Source organism: Chenopodium quinoa, unplaced genomic scaffold (genome assembly GCF_001683475.1).
Source record: "Chenopodium quinoa cultivar QQ74 unplaced genomic scaffold, ASM168347v1, whole genome shotgun sequence".
Taxonomy (NCBI): Eukaryota; Viridiplantae; Streptophyta; class Magnoliopsida; order Caryophyllales; family Amaranthaceae; genus Chenopodium; species Chenopodium quinoa.
Window position 1 is genome coordinate 528,409 of NW_018743893.1, and position 16,180 is coordinate 544,588.

At 32.9% G+C, this 16,180-nt stretch overlaps 2 protein-coding genes across 2 annotated transcripts; one reads left to right on the forward strand and one right to left on the reverse strand.

Annotated features, from left to right (window-relative positions):
- The first annotated feature begins 3,534 nt into the window (after positions 1 to 3,534).
- On the forward strand, positions 3,535 to 10,064 carry LOC110686745. The gene is made up of 3 exons (XM_021863351.1): positions 3,535 to 3,811; positions 9,586 to 9,752; positions 9,999 to 10,064. Exons 1-3 carry the CDS (start codon positions 3,535 to 3,537, stop codon positions 10,062 to 10,064), a joined length of 510 nt encoding a protein of 169 aa, XP_021719043.1.
- Positions 10,065 to 12,954: 2,890 nt separating this feature from the next.
- LOC110686746 lies at positions 12,955 to 13,473 on the reverse strand. The gene has a single exon (XM_021863352.1). The coding sequence runs from the start codon at positions 13,471 to 13,473 to the stop codon at positions 12,955 to 12,957; it is 519 nt and encodes a 172-aa protein (XP_021719044.1).
- Between the last annotated feature and the right edge of the window lie 2,707 nt (positions 13,474 to 16,180).

The following is a 16,180-nucleotide window of genomic DNA, read 5'->3' on the forward strand; positions in this document are numbered from 1 at the left end:
TAGCTAGTGATTTCGCCGATGAAGGAAAGGATTCCAGCGGCACTAGGGGTCTCCGGCGGTGGAGTCACGATCGCCGGGTTAGGGTATAGGGGTTTTTCTCTTTTTTTTTAAATTTTTTTTTTAAATCAATAAACAACTGACACGTGTACATGGCGGGCCCCACTAACGGTTTTCATCCAAAAATCCGTTAGTGGGTGGTGAAACCAAAATTTTGGGATTTTAAGTGGTGTTATAATAAAATTTCGAAATGTTTTGGTGTTATAATCAAAATCGGGGGTTTTAATGGGTGTTATTTTCTAATTTGGCCTATTATTTAATATAGTTTAATATTTATTTTGAATAAAGTTATAATTTAATTTATATATATGAAATATTGGTATTTTATTGAAAATAAAATTATAAACCAACACTTTTATCCTAAAAGTATATCCAAATTTTATTAAAAATAAAACTCTAAATTAACTTTTTTATGCTACAAAATCTATCTAAATCTGTTTTTTATCTTAATAAAAAAAAACCAACTTTTTTTATTCAACAAAAACACAAATAAATTCTACGTGTCATACTAATATTTAATTGTTGCCCACGTGACACGCCATTGGGCATAAAATTGATACGCCAAGTGTCTCTGTCTCGTGGCCTGACTAAAAGTTTAGCTTTATATATTAACTAGTTTTGTGCCCGGGCGACGCCCAGGTTGATAAAGTTTTAAGATAATATTTTTACTTGAATGTTAAATATGGTCAAATAATTCGTTCTGATAATGTAGGATATTTAGATATATGATATCATATGGCTTATATTTATATATAGTGTACTTTTTGTAATTTTGTTTGTAAATATATATATATATATATATATATATATATATATATATATATTATTAACTTGAAATTATATTTATTGAACTTAAATTATTTTCACTGAATTGAAAGTATTTTCACCAAACTAAAATTATTTTTTATTGATTAAACTTATTTTTACTGATTCTGTAATAGTTTCTTAAATAAGTTAAATAACAATGCATTTTGTATGTGGCTAGCTACACCATCTGGGTGAACAAAGTAATACCTATAAAACTGACCGAGTAACCCTATAATACTAACTGAGTAACCTCTAACACTGACCAAGTAACCCCTATCTATAATACTGATTGAGTAATCGCTATAACACTGACCAAGTAACTCCTATAGCACTAACGAAGTAACTCTTGTAATAGTTGGTGACACAGTTTGCCCAGCTACGTATAAAAGTTTGTGATTAAATATATTATAAATGGATCTTATTGTAAAGAACTTTTTAAAACGAATTTGATGATAGAAATAGAACAGAGTTATAGGATAGTTATTAAAAATTATGATTAATTTTGTATATATGAAATATTAGAATTCTATCGATAATTAAACTCTATACAACAATTTTATCTTAAAAAATCTATCCAAAAATCGCTTACTTAGTTTCATATGTGTCACAATAATACCTATTTTTTACCTACGTGGCACGACACTTGGCGAAAAATTGGAATGCCAAGTGTCGATGTCTTGTCACCTGACTGCGAGATTGACTTTATATATTAGTTATATGATATGATAATTCAACAAAAATACAAATAAATCCTACGTGGCACGACATTGGCATAAAATTGAAACGCCAACTGTAGCTGTCTGCCTGTCTCGTAGCCTGGCTAAAAGTTTAGATTTATATATTAGTTACTAGTTTTGTGCCCGGGCGATGCCCAAATGGTTGATAAAATTTTTAGATAAAATTTTTACTTGATTGAATGTTAAATACGGTGAAATAATTCGTTATGATGATGTAGGATATTTAGACATACGATATCATATGGAGTGTACTTTGTATAGTTTTGTTTGTAAATGGATATCTATGTTATTATTGACTTGAAATTATTTTTATTGAACGTAAATTATTTTCACTGAACTGAAAGTATTTTTACCAAACTAAAATTATTTTTACTGATTAAAACTTATTCTACTAATTATCTAATTTTTTAAAAATAAATTAAATAACAATGCATTTTGAATGCGGCTAATTACACCATCTGGCTGGACAAAGTAACCCCTATAAAACTGATCGAGTAACCCCTGTAATACTAACTAATCGAGTAACCTTTAACACTGACTATGTAACCCTTACCGGGGAAGGAAGTTCATATAAAAGTCGTGGCTCAAGCTATCCCACATATATGATGATGAGTACATTCAAGGTGCCGGATGGTCTTATTGATGAAGTTCACTCTCTATTGTGTAAATTTTGGTGGGGTTCAAGGGAAGATGTGAGGAAATTACATTGGCAAAATTAGGAAAAGTTATGTTTACCAAATGCGCGGGGTGGAATGAATTTTCGAGATCTCAAATGTTTTAACCAAGCCTTCCTTGCGAAGCTTGCTATGGCGATTGCACACGAATGAGTCGTCTTTACTCCACAAAATTTTGAAGGTCAAATACTTCAAGAATTCTTCGGTGATTGAGGCTAATAGGGGTTTCGATCCTAGTTTTTCTTGGCGGAGTATGCGGGGTGCGAAGGGATTATTGCGTGATGGTTTGGTTTGGAGAATAGGAAATGGCTCGGGGATTGATATTTGGGCTAATTCGTGGCTGCTTGTCGATGGTAAGCCGTGCCAAATTTCTATGAATGCTAATGGTGTGGGAAGTATGAAAGTGTGTGAGCTGATTTATGATGATAGGAGTGGATGGGATGCTTCGAAGATTACAAACATTGTACGGGCTGAGTGGTGCGCTGCTGTTCTTGCTTCTCCTGTGCCTACTGTGCCAAAAGCTGATATGAGGTATTGGGGATGGACGAAGACTGGGATGTATGCGGTGAGGTCAAGCTATTAGCTGGCAAAATTGGGGGGGGGGGGGGTGTTGAGGGCCACAATGAGAACATAAATGAAGATGTGTGGAATTCAGTTTGGAAGTTGCGTGGACCTCCGAAGCTTCAGCATTTTATGTGGAGTGCGGTAAAAGGCAACCTGGCTGTGAAGGACAGGCTGCGACATTGTCACATTGTGAATGAGAGTTCGTGCCAAATTTGTGGGGCGATGGAAGAGACGGTTATCCACACACTGTTTGAGTGTGAAGCGGCAGAGGAAATGTGGGATAAAAGTGAGTTGCAAGCTAATTTGGTTGGTACCCCTGTAGAGTCTTTTGCGTCTCGTTGGGAGTGGCTAGTAAGAAAATGTAATGCTGATGTGGTATGCTCGATGGCTGTGCTTATGTGGGCTGCGTGGAGGTGTAGGAACTTGTTAATTTTTTTATAGCGAGAGGCCGAATTTTGTTATGCTAGCAGCGGGTTTCTACAAGTTGGTTCAAGATTACAACTCTTATGCCATTAAGGTGTTTCGGAGGGCTACTGGCGAGGCTAGTATAACCAGCTTTGATGCCTGGCACCCTACTCCCCCTTCTGGTTGCGTGAAATTCAATATAGATGCTCATGTTACTCTTGCTGGAGCTGCTAGTACGTCTTGGTGTGGTGGGGCGTGATGCGGGGGGTAAACTACTACGTGCTTCAACTATGAAGGTGTGGGGATCTCAATCGGAGTATGTAGAAGCAATGACAGAGTTGTATGCTTTGAGGCTTGCTAGAAGGATGGGATACAAGAACATATGGGTGGAGTGTGATGCTGTGAATGTGGTCAACCAGGTGAACGCAAGTACCAGGGGTCTCTCTCCTTTATTTGTTATTTATGATGACATTAAAATTGACAGAGCTTGGTTCGATAGTTGTATTGTTACTCATGTTAAACGTTCTTGTAACACCGTTTCTCATCTTGTAGCTAGATGGGATACAAGTATGTACGACTTGACTCTTTCCCCAAAAATATTTTGACTTTGGTGGGTTTAGAGTACTCTTAAATAAAACTAGTTTTGTGCCCGGGCGATGCCCAGATGGTTGATAAAATTTTAAGATAACATTTTTACTTGAATGTTAAATACGGTCATATAATCCGTTATGATAATGTAGGATATTTAGACATACGATATCATTTGACTAATATTTATATAATAGTGTACTTTTTGTAGTTTTGTTTGTAAATAGATATCTATGTTATTATTGACTTGAAATTACTTATATTGAGCTTAAATTATTTTCACTGAACTCAAAGTATTTTTACCAATTATTTTTTCAAATTAAAACTTACTTTTACTGATTCGTTCTCTATTATTTTTTAAAAATAAATTAAATAACAATGCATTTTGTATGTGGCTAGCCACACCATCTTGCCGGACAAAGTAACCCCTGTAATACTAACTGAGTAACCTCTAACACTGACTAAGTAACCCCTATCTATAACACTGATTGAGTAACCACTATAACACTGATCAAGTAACCCCTATAACACTAACGAAGTGGCTCTTGGTGCATGGTTTGACCAGCTACATATAAAAGTTTGTGATAAAATATATTATAAAGGGATCTTGTTTTTAAAGAATATTAGAATTCTATCGATAATAAAACTCTATACAACAATTTTATCTTAAAAAAAATCTATCCAAAAATCGCTTACTTAACATCATACGTGTCACAATAATGCTTATTTATCTCCTATGTGGCGCGACACTTAGTGAAAAACTGGAATGCCAAGTGTCGTTGTCTCGTGACCTAGCTGCGAGACCGGCTTTATTTATTAGTGACTAGTTTTGTGCCCGAGCGATGTCCAGATGGTTGAAAAACTTTAAGATAACATTTTTACTTGAATGTTAAATACGATCTAATAATTCATTCTGATAATGTAGGATATTTAGACATATGATATCAGATCATATGGAGTATACTTTGTGAAGTTTTGTTTGTAAATAAATATTTATGTTATTATTGTCTCGAAATTATTTTTATCGAACTAAAATTATTTTCACTGAATTGGAAATATTTTTACCAAACTAAAATTATTTTTAATGATTAAAACTTCTTTTACTGATTCTCTAATATTCTTTTAAATAAATTAAATAATAATGCATTTTGTATGCGGCTAACCATATCATCTGGCCGGACAAAGTAACCCCTATAAAACTGATCCAGTAACCCCTGTAATACTGATTGAGTAACCTTTAACACTGACTAAGTAACCCCTATCTATAACACTGATTGAGTAACCACTATAACACTGACCAAGTAACCCCTATAATACTTACAAAGTAACTTTAATCTTGTAATAGTTGGTGATACGGTTTGACCAGTTACGTATAAAGATTTGTGATTAAATATATTATAAAAGTTGGCCAAATTATATGATATGATATTATGTCGATCTTTAGAAATTAAAGCCTACTCAGGGAAGCATTTGTCTTGTTACAAGTTTCAACAAAATTCTTAAATAAGATGGATGAAATTGGTGGGTCAATTTGTTTTGGCTGCAACTCCACATGTTATAGCATGTGGTATGAAATTGTTGGGTACACGTGTGCTTGAATGCTCAATGTGCACTGTTGATTCTTGATTGGGCATTGAAAGCTCCATTTCTCCAACTCGTCGCCCATTTATGTTCAACCATTTTTACACCAAGACAATTTTAGAATTCTTTTGGGTTTATAACATGCAATAGGATGTAGACATATCCCCGTGTATAACCTCAAGCACTATCAACAAAAACCTAATGATTGAGCTAGACGTAGGTCGGGTCGGCACCCGGGTTACTTCGGTCTAGGCTTGCCACAAGAGGCGCTATAGTGGGTCATGAGCCATGTGCATGTGGATTACTAGTTTTGTGCCCGCATGATATTCAGATGGTTGATAAAAGTTTAGGATAAACTTTTTGAATTGAATGTTAAATATGATCATATCCCTTTTAATAATGCAGGATATTTAGACATACTGAATTGAACTATATTTTATTGAATTGAAATTATTTTTATTGAACTAAAAGTATTTTTTCCCAAAACAAAAATTATTTTTCATGATTAAAACTTATTTTCACTAATCCTCTATTATTTTTGTAAATAAATTAAAATATATTATAAATGAATCTTATTTTAAAGAACTTTTTAAAACGAATTTTATGATGGAAATAGTACCGAATTATAAAATATTTATTAAAAGTTATGATTAATTTTGTATATATGAAATATTAGAATTATATCGATAATAAAACTCTATACAACTTTTTTATCTTTAAAAATCTATTTAAACTTCGCTTAGCATCATATGTGTCACAATAAAACTTATTTGTCGCCCTACGTGGCATGACACTTGGCGAAAAACTTGAATGCCAAGTCGATGTCTCGCGACTTGGCTGCAAGACCGACTTTATTTATTAGTGATATATAATATGATATGATAGCTTTATTGGTTTTTTTTATTTTTTTTTATTTTTTTTTTTAAAAAAAACCTCTTGTAATTTGGGTCCAAGTGTACAGTGTCCATAAAGTAATTATTAAGCTGGATGTTGGGCTGCTAAATAATTCTTGGGGTTTATTAGGCTATGATTCAAATGGGCCTACTATATTGCAAGCAAATTTTAATAGCACGTGGCCGTGTGTTACGGGTTATGGTGCGCATGAAGAAGAAGAAAAAAACATCATTGCATATGTAGGAATGGGAGATAAGAAAAACATAATGACACTAACAAACAGTTTTTTGAAAATTTTAAAATTCCAATACAAGTACAAATTAACTCAGAGCTAGTTTTATCCCAAAATTGATCAATGATCGTCTTAATAAAAAATTTCATCCGAATCAATACAATATGTGAGTTAGCACTTTTGGCTTGAGATCCACTAATAAATAGTTATATGAATGAAAAAACTCAGTGGTCTTCTATTTGAGATCCACTAATTCGCCTTATATTTGTCATGATTTATAGTTTTATATAGAGTATATAATACGGAGTATTATATTCATTTTACAATGATCTTTCCATTTAAAATATTGACAGTTTTTTTTTTAATTTTTTTTTATGACGAGGATATTGACAGTGATATTATTCTGTTTCAAAAAACAAAAATATTGACACTATTCTTTTTTTTATTTTTTTGTACAGGAATATTGACACTATTCATAAAATGAGAGAATATTCTAAATTACTCTAAAGAGATAAAACAGTAACAATCATGTTGGATCTTATTTAATTCGGCTCAATAAGTAGTTTAGTAATAATATTCAATTGTTATTTTTCTTTCTTTCAAAAAAATTGTTAATTTTTTTTTTTTTTTTTTTTTACAAATATGTAACTAATAAAGATATTAATGGCCATTGATCAAAGTAATGTATTGACAAATATATATGATTAAAGCGGGAAGATCATTGTGAAATGAAGGGATGATAAAATTTTATACTTTGTAGTACATTGGCATTTAAAAATATTAGTGATAGAGATTATATATGTATTGACAAATGTTAAATGAGAAGACTTAATTACATAATGCAGTCCAAAGAAGAAAGATTAAGCTAGACCAAGACTTACTTAAAATAGGGGGAAAAAATGATCCCCTAAACGAGACTTGGACAAGATTAAGGAGTTAAGAGTTGATACGTCTCCTACAAAAAGAATAACTTAATAATAGCGTTGGCCGTTTAAATCATGAAAAGTAGTTGCGAAACGCCTTCTTCATCGTCTAAGCATCAGCCGCAAAGAAAGAATAGTTATGCTGCTAAGAGAAACAGATCTCACTTCAATCAACTTTGCTCCACCCTCACTTCTATTATTCCTCCTCAACAATTTCATAATTCAGTGCTTATGTATATGATCGATTTCGGGTCGTATAATTAATTTCTTACTAGTAATATGCTATTTTTGCTTGATTTTGTGCTACATATATGTATAGGTTACTTTGGATAGATGCAATTATTATATATACAGATTAAATCCAAGAGTATCCATAACTTTAACTGTAATTTGCTTGGTCGTCTATACTGGTACAAACTGCCTTGAAACACCGCAAAGTTGAGTTATAAGCAAGGATGTAATTTACTAGCTCTTCAGATTTAGGTCTTCCTCAAGTAACTGAAGATGGTTTAAATGAGTTGTCTAGATTTCACATATTTTTAGGTTTATTTTCAAGCCAATAGTCGTAGCTAGGGTTATTAACTATATTCGGGAAAATTAGGTTTTCTTTGTTTAATTTCTCTCTTGAGGTCTAAATTAAAATAGCCCAGATCGAGGCACTGTGATCCTTGTTTTTTTCATTATTTTTGAGCTATAATCTTTAGTATCCTCTCTAAGATTCAAGAGAGTTATGGTTAATATATAATCTTTTTGTATAAATCTTTATACAGTACATCTTTGTTTACCTAGAATAACCTAACTATTGTTTGCATTGATCTTTCAATTATTTTTCTTCTACTTTTCATTCAATCTTGGATTATTCCTGGTTGTTAAATTGTGAGTTATAATGATGATATTAATTGATTGATGGGTTAAGTACACCACTTCAAGTGCTGCTGTGTAAAACCTAGTAAGGTGAATGCACCGTAGCCGCCTAGATTATCTTGTTTCTAAGGCTATACGCCAGTCGCTAGATCGACATGAACTACAATACACAATAAGCTATTTATCTTTTTTAGAGGTTGAACCAAATGAACCAACTAGCCCTAGCTGTTAGAACTTCAATTCTTAGGCTATCCAGATTATTAGCAGCTAAATCATGAATTGTAGGTGATATTAAGAAGTTAAAATGTAAACATATATTTGTGTTAAGAGATCTGAGTTGATCTTATCTTTCAAGAAATTATACCCTAAAAGTATATTATATATTGTTCTTGAAATCATGAGACTATTATGCTGTAATTCTTAAGACCGTGCTTAACATGTATGTTTCCGGTGTACACTGTATGTACACACCAAATTGTGTTGTAATATACTTGTATATACGAATTGAAGTAGAGGAGATGAAAGTTGTTTATATACTTGTGAATGTTGTCTCCTAATAAATGATTTTGCGGATTTTATTTCACGACTAAGGAACCTAGTACAAGGTTACATCTTCCGCCTTCTATTATTTTTTCATTTCAATATTTTAGAGCATATTTTATTGAAAATTTTACAATAGTCATTTGAAATATAACTATCATAATGTTATATGAGTAATGATTCTTTAGTCCATAATTAACTTATTTTTCTCAAATAATAAAGTATATTTCTTTATTTTTGGTATAAAATAGCATCATCAACATTTTTTTATTTATCCAATTTTTGGTTTTATTTATGTAATTTTTTATTTTTTATAATATCTCGAAAAACAATTCTTTTAACGTTGGATTAACATTAATTTTCAAAAATTATATTTTCATGGTAAATATTAAAACACTAATTAAGATAATATTATAATGACAAAAAATAACCCAATTGATCATATTGTTTTATCATTAAAATAATACGGTAGTCATATTTCAAACAACCACTATGTTAAACAAATATTTGTTGTGTAGGATACACTATCTCAAGCTGATCAGATAGAACAAACAACAAATTACATAGTGGAGTTGAGAGAAAGAGTAGAGAACTTAAGCCAGAGAAGAGATCAATTAATGGTTAATCAAGAAGGAAGTACTTCTTATACCGAAAACTTACGTTCTAATGATACGACGATGATGACATATAATTCTGGCTTATTACCCATCGTATTGAAGTGAAAGAATTGGGTTGTGGTTTAGAGGTGCAACTTGTGGTGCAACGAGGTGAGCGCGATATCAAGTTACATGAAGTGATTAGGGTTCTTGAGGAAAAAGGGGCTGAAGTCGTCAATGCTACCTTCTCGACTTCGGGGAACAATGTCTTCCACACTCTCCATGCTAGGGTAACTTTTATTTATCTTATTTTTTATTTTTATTTATTTATAGTTGATATTAAATGAGTGAGACAGCAAAGTAGAATGCTTAGAATAAAGTAAATTGAGTAGGGGAAAAAAAAAACCATAAGACATGTAATTATGATATGTGGCAAATAAATTGAGATCCACGTAAATAATATTTGTAGCACTTGCTTAAAATTAAACACAGGAAGTAAGTCAAGTAACACAAGAATTTTTCTTATTGTACTATAGGCTCGGAGTTCAAGGATTGGAGTAGAGACTTCTAGAGTGCAGGAAAGGTTGCAAGAACTTACGTAGTATTCAATTTTATCTTGTATAACTTGAGTTTCAAATAAATTCATGTACTTTATTTTTATTTTTTTTTGAACAAATGTACTTATTATTATTATTTTTTTTTTGAACAAATGTACTTATTATTTAATAACATTAATTTTAAGGGTATTTAATGATTCTCCATTTGTAAGGTAAATTGTTTATGTTTTAAATATTTTTCAAATAACTAGGGTGGCTAACGCGCGTATTGCGCGCTCTATAGCTAGCCATTTTCGAAAAGAGATAATGTAAACAGATATTTTAGGGGTATAAATGTTCGCACACTATTGTTAAATTTTTTTTAAAAGCAATTAACGTTAATAAAAGCAAATAGATATATAAATATTTTAGAGAATAGAATTGTCCTAACACTATTCATAAGAGTTAAATCATTAAATCACATAAAAGAAAAGCTTAGAAGCAATTAACGTCATATTAATAGGAATATATAAGTATAATTGTCCTCACAATATTCATAAGTGTTTTCTCATATTTTTTAAAAGGTAGGTAAGAATTTCGCTTTTTAGTTTCAATGAATGTCTTACCAACACGTTTTGTGTTCGACTGGCCACACCATGTTGCCGCTTGTAAAAGAACAAAGTAACCCTTATAACATGACCAAGAACTTCTGTAGCATTGACCGAGTAACCCCCATGATGACTGGTTTACCACGTGGTCAGTCACATATAAGAATTTGTGATGTCCTATCATTTTCTCACAAAGAATAGGATTAGTTGAATATATATGATTGTAATAACAACGTTATTTTTTTAACACAAAAGGGAACTACTAATTATATTAGAAGATAGAGCATCTGATGATCGAAATCATCAGACCAAAAGTGGGACAATTAGAGCGCATATAAAGCCACTCATAATCATCCAAGTTTAGCTTTATACAAAAGATAGCAGCATAAACTAAAGTACTATAAAAGATAGTCCTAGAGGGATTAACAAGTCTGAAACTAAGCAACGGAGCAGAATGCATTCCTGGGATCTCTGTAGCATATGTCTGAAACACTTCAGCAGGAGGGTAGGAGAAGGGAACCTTCTCTCCCGTCTTGTACTTAGTCCTTCCCACTTCTGCAACGAAATTAACAGACCTACTAGCATGGAAAACATTAACATTCCAGTCCCTTTCCAAAAGGGAGCCAACATCTCTGATAACATTGCCTAAGTCGTGATCTTCAAAAGATTTTGGATCCTTCAACATCTTAGTTAAAGACTCAGCATCTGTTTCAAGTTCCAGGTATTTGATCTTCTTATCCCAAGCTATAAGCAAACCTTCCCTTATGGCCAAAAGTTCAGCAGAAGCTGCGGTCACGGCATTGAATTTCATTGCAAATTCCGTGAGCCAAATGCCTTTTTCACACCTGATCACCCCTCCCCCGCCAGCATTATCTATACTCATCCAAGAGCCATTGGTGTTGAGCTTATAGAACCTTTCTGAGGTGGAGCCCAAATTCTAGGAATCTGAGTAGTGTAAGATGAAGGTTTGTCCATAGTTGCCTAGTTTAATCTCTATAGGAATTAATTGGGTAAGTCACAATACTTACCACTTAAGCGGAAACTCAACAAGATGTAGAACTCGCCTAACAATCTGCACCGGGAGGGCTACTAGAGTCCTCAACAATTGTCACACTCCAAAACCCAGAGTTTAGGACGATGACTCTAATGGAAAACACTCTCAATTGTGTGGATTATTTTCTCTGTGAAATTGTACGTATATTGGCTACAAAGGATGTCATATTTATAATATTAGGAGTCCTTATCACTTAAGATTTTAGGTTTAACCAACTCTCAACGGGATAAATATCATCCTATTTACTTTCCTAAAAAATAGATATTATCCCCTTAAGTGATGTAGATCAAGTAACAAATACTTGCTTGAGATAGGATAGACTTTAGAGGCCACTTAATCTCCAACAATCTCAAACGGAAAATATAATCAACATAGAACTTGTTAAAAGTAGATTGAATGAAAACCATTTTTTGTTCAAAGATAGCAACATTCCTAGTGTTCCAAAGATGCCATATAGCAACAGAGAAAACAGTTTTCCAAGAGGAAGTGTTAGTGAGATTAAAATCCAACCAATCTGAGAGATTGGTATTATATTATAAAAACGCTGCAAATTAATACTTAAATGATTGAATTTTTAAAAAACCAAAGACCAAAAGGCAGAAGAGTTTGGGCAATCCTTGAAAATGTGAATAGAGTCTCCACAGGGGCCTCACATCTCATACAAATTGGATCAAAGAAATGTATTTTCTTTTTGAGAGTGGTGCCTACGGGTAAGATATCTCTAACCAAATTCCAGAGAAGCATTTTATATTTATAAGGCACCTTGATTGAACAACTAAGAGTAAACCAATGATGCTGAAGGAAAATTGGTTGTATGCCATCTGGGCCAGGGGATTATATGGGGTCCATCTGAAAAAGAAGGGATTTGATATCTTCTTTAGTGGGGGGCAAAAGAAAACTAGGGTTAGAACAAACCGAATTAACTTTAGGGTATTGATAATTATTCATCAAATTAGTATCAATATCAACACTTTTGTAAACATTTAAATAATAATCTCTAGCCATTGATTTCAAAAGGTTTAAATCTATTATCCAATTACCATCATTATCTTGCAAAGTTAAAACTTTTCCTCTTGTTTTTTTTAATATTAGCAATTAAATGGAAATACTTGGTGTGACAGGCAGCGTTTTTCCTCCAATACAAACTAGACTTTTGAGCATAAATAATTATTATTTCAACTTTATAAATATGGTTCAATTCAAAAAGCAGATCTTTTTCCAAATTAACAAGAAAAGCCGAATACTTTTTAGAAAGGGCAATATATATACCATCAATTCTAGCCACCAATCTTTTTTATTGATAAGCAATGTTACCAAAAATATTATGATAAGCAATGTTACCAAAAATATTATGATTCCAATTCTTGACATTTGCCAGAAACTCATTCTTGCCTTTAAGAAAATCAAAATTATGTAGATCCCAATTGTTAACAAAGAAACTAGTGAAATCACAGTGTTCTAACCATGCAGCTTTACATCTAAAAAGATAAGGACCACCTTTACGATTATCAAATAAACTAATTAAAATAGGACTATGATCTGAATAAGTTCGAGCGAGGTAAGATACCTGAGTGTTAGGATAGGTGTTCAGCCAGCTCGGGTTCCCCATTGCCCTGTCCAATCGTTCTTGAATCAAACTGAGGCCTTCTCTTGCATTATGCCATGTGAAAGGGTTTCCAGAGAACCCCAAATCGACCATGCATGCAGCCTCAGCTAGCTTGTTAAGATTAGTACATTGAGACTGCCTGAATTTTAGGCCCCCTGATTTATCTGAAGGACTGGTAACCTCATTCAGATAACCCAAAAAATCCATGGGGTATTATCTGGAGGTAGAGAAGCTTGTAAATCATTCCATAACTTGTGTCTTTTAGCAGCGGAAGAAGGAGCATGAACAACAGTTAAGAGTACTTCTTTGCTTTGAGGGGTAAACTTAAAAAGAGCATGGAAGTAATTTCTAGTCTTCATTCCCTTCTAGATATTGAATAAGTTCAACATTGTTTTTGTACATTAGCCAAATACCTTCATGTAGGGAATATTTCAAGCATCAACTTTGAGCCCCACTGTGATCATACACTTAAGCATGGTAGCATCCAAAGGGAAAGAAGCTAGAGCAAAAGATTCTCCAACAAGTTTTAGGAACTTGTAAACCGTTCACGGGTGTGAAGGTTTACACCCCATTCACGATCACGAAGATTGCTGACTCCATAGTGGTCCGGAACCATGACTGGATAATCGGGGATGATGGTACGAATCCAATCTAAAAGAGATTGAACCCGCCCTAAATCGACCTCTACTTAATTCTTATGATATTCATGTGCGCTTCCCGATCAACATACATACAACAAGTTAGCGCTAAACCTGTTTAATCTATGTTGGTTGATTATTAATGCACAAATAAACCTATTATTGGTGATCACTTGAAATAAAATCATATTAAGCCTAAATCAAAATTATTAATTAAGCGTGATTTCAAGTACAAATTCCTTTTAAACCTGCAAGAGAGGGCGTGATCAAGCAATAACAATAATATATGAATAATATATCAAGCAATGTATAATTATTAACATAACAATCATCATCATCATAATCAATATATCATAATATCAATATCTCCAAAATAAAATTAGCAAGATTCTAGGCATGATACTAAAAGGATTAATAACAAACCCTAGCATGTCACTAAATAAAAAAGAATCAAAGCTTTAGCCTAAACATGATACTAGAAAGCAACATGATATTAGAAATATTAAAATAACACCCTAACATATTACTAGAAATCAAAATCAACATCCTAACATGATACTAAAAATCATAAAGACATCCTAACATGATACCAGAAATTATAAAGACATCCTAACATGATAGGAGGAATTAAAATAATATTCTAAGCATGATTTCTATATCAAAGGAATAAGGATAGTAGATCTACTCACTTTGATACCTCGTATCTCTTTTTATTAAAACAATACACGCGTTAATAACTTCAAGAAAGAAATAAATCCAATAAATCAAATAAGAATTAAAATATAGATTTGGGACCAAACCCTCAGAACTATCAACCTTTCACGTCGAGGTCGAAGGCAACTTCGAGAAGGGCTTGGAGTATTCGAAGCTCGTGAAGGAAGTATGGTGTATGATATCAAGAAGGTGTTGGGATGTGTTTAGGCTAGGCTAAGAAAGAGAGAGAAAGAAGCTTATAGCTTAGAGAGGGAGATTAGATGATGATTGTTGGTGATCAAGATTGTTGATGATTGAAAACAGGGTGATATGACCTCTATTTATAGGGAAAAAAGATAGTCGAAGGATTAGAAAACATCCGAATTCGAATAGGAATAAAACTCCTTCGCATGGATAACAGTTTTTGCGGTTTTTGTTTTTATCATAACTTTTGATCCAGAAATCGGAATAAGATAAATAATATGTATTTGGAAAGCTCTAGAAATCTACTTTCCAACCCAATTAGAATCAGATTAAAATCTTTTTTAAATTAAAAGATATGTCCGAAATAGTAGGACGGTATCAGTTTTGGATAGAGTTTGGTATTTCGTTCCTATCTTTTTTTGTTATAGCTCGAAAATAGGATTATGATATATTATTGGAAAGATAATTTCAAGGGCTATCCAACCATCTAAGATTTGGATAAAAGTTATGAGGCACGAAAATCATATCTGACTGTCTTTGAATTCGAATAGAATAAGGACTTTCAAAAAGAGGAGTTTTATTCAATTTCAAACTCTTTGATCTTTATCTTTCGTAAAGGATAGATTAGAACCTTCTAGAGACTTCTATAAGTTCCCAATGAATCCTAAATGGTTTAGGAATGGGATTAAGGTATTTGGACCCTCCACATGATCATTGGGCCATAAGTTAGGTGGACATAGGCTTGGTTTGGGCTCAGTTTAGTATTTGGCCATAACTTCTTCGTTTTAAGTCGGATTTGGGCTTATAATACATCGTTAGAAAGATCTTTTCAATCCTCATAAAACTGCACAATTATTGGACCCATTATGGACCAAAATAAACTGGTTTAGACAATTTTATAAATAGAACACGAAATGAATGATTTTAAGGACACGAAATGAATGATTTTGGGTTTAAAGACACGAAATGAATGATTTTGGATTAAAACATTATTAGGAAAGGTTAGAAATGGTCAAGTCTTAAGGGAAATTCACGAGACTCTTCAACTCTTCACTTAACTCGATAATCAAAGACATGAAAGGTACTCATCGCTGGGTTTGGTTTTTGAGGAGACATAATCAGGTGTCTACACTCCCCTAAGGCCATTCGGGTTGAAAAATTCAAAAGCATCAAAGCCAAGTAATTTAGCAACTTGCTTTGCCCGATTTCCATCACTCTTGGTTTCGAGAATGATAAAAATAATAGGCTTGTGAGCAGCAATAACCTCCCAAGCGTGAGGTATGAATTCATTCCTAGTGGCTCCCCTTATATTCCATGTCACAATCTTCATATCAAGATCGGGAAAATCAGGAATCGGATTACCATTACTGAACAAGGGA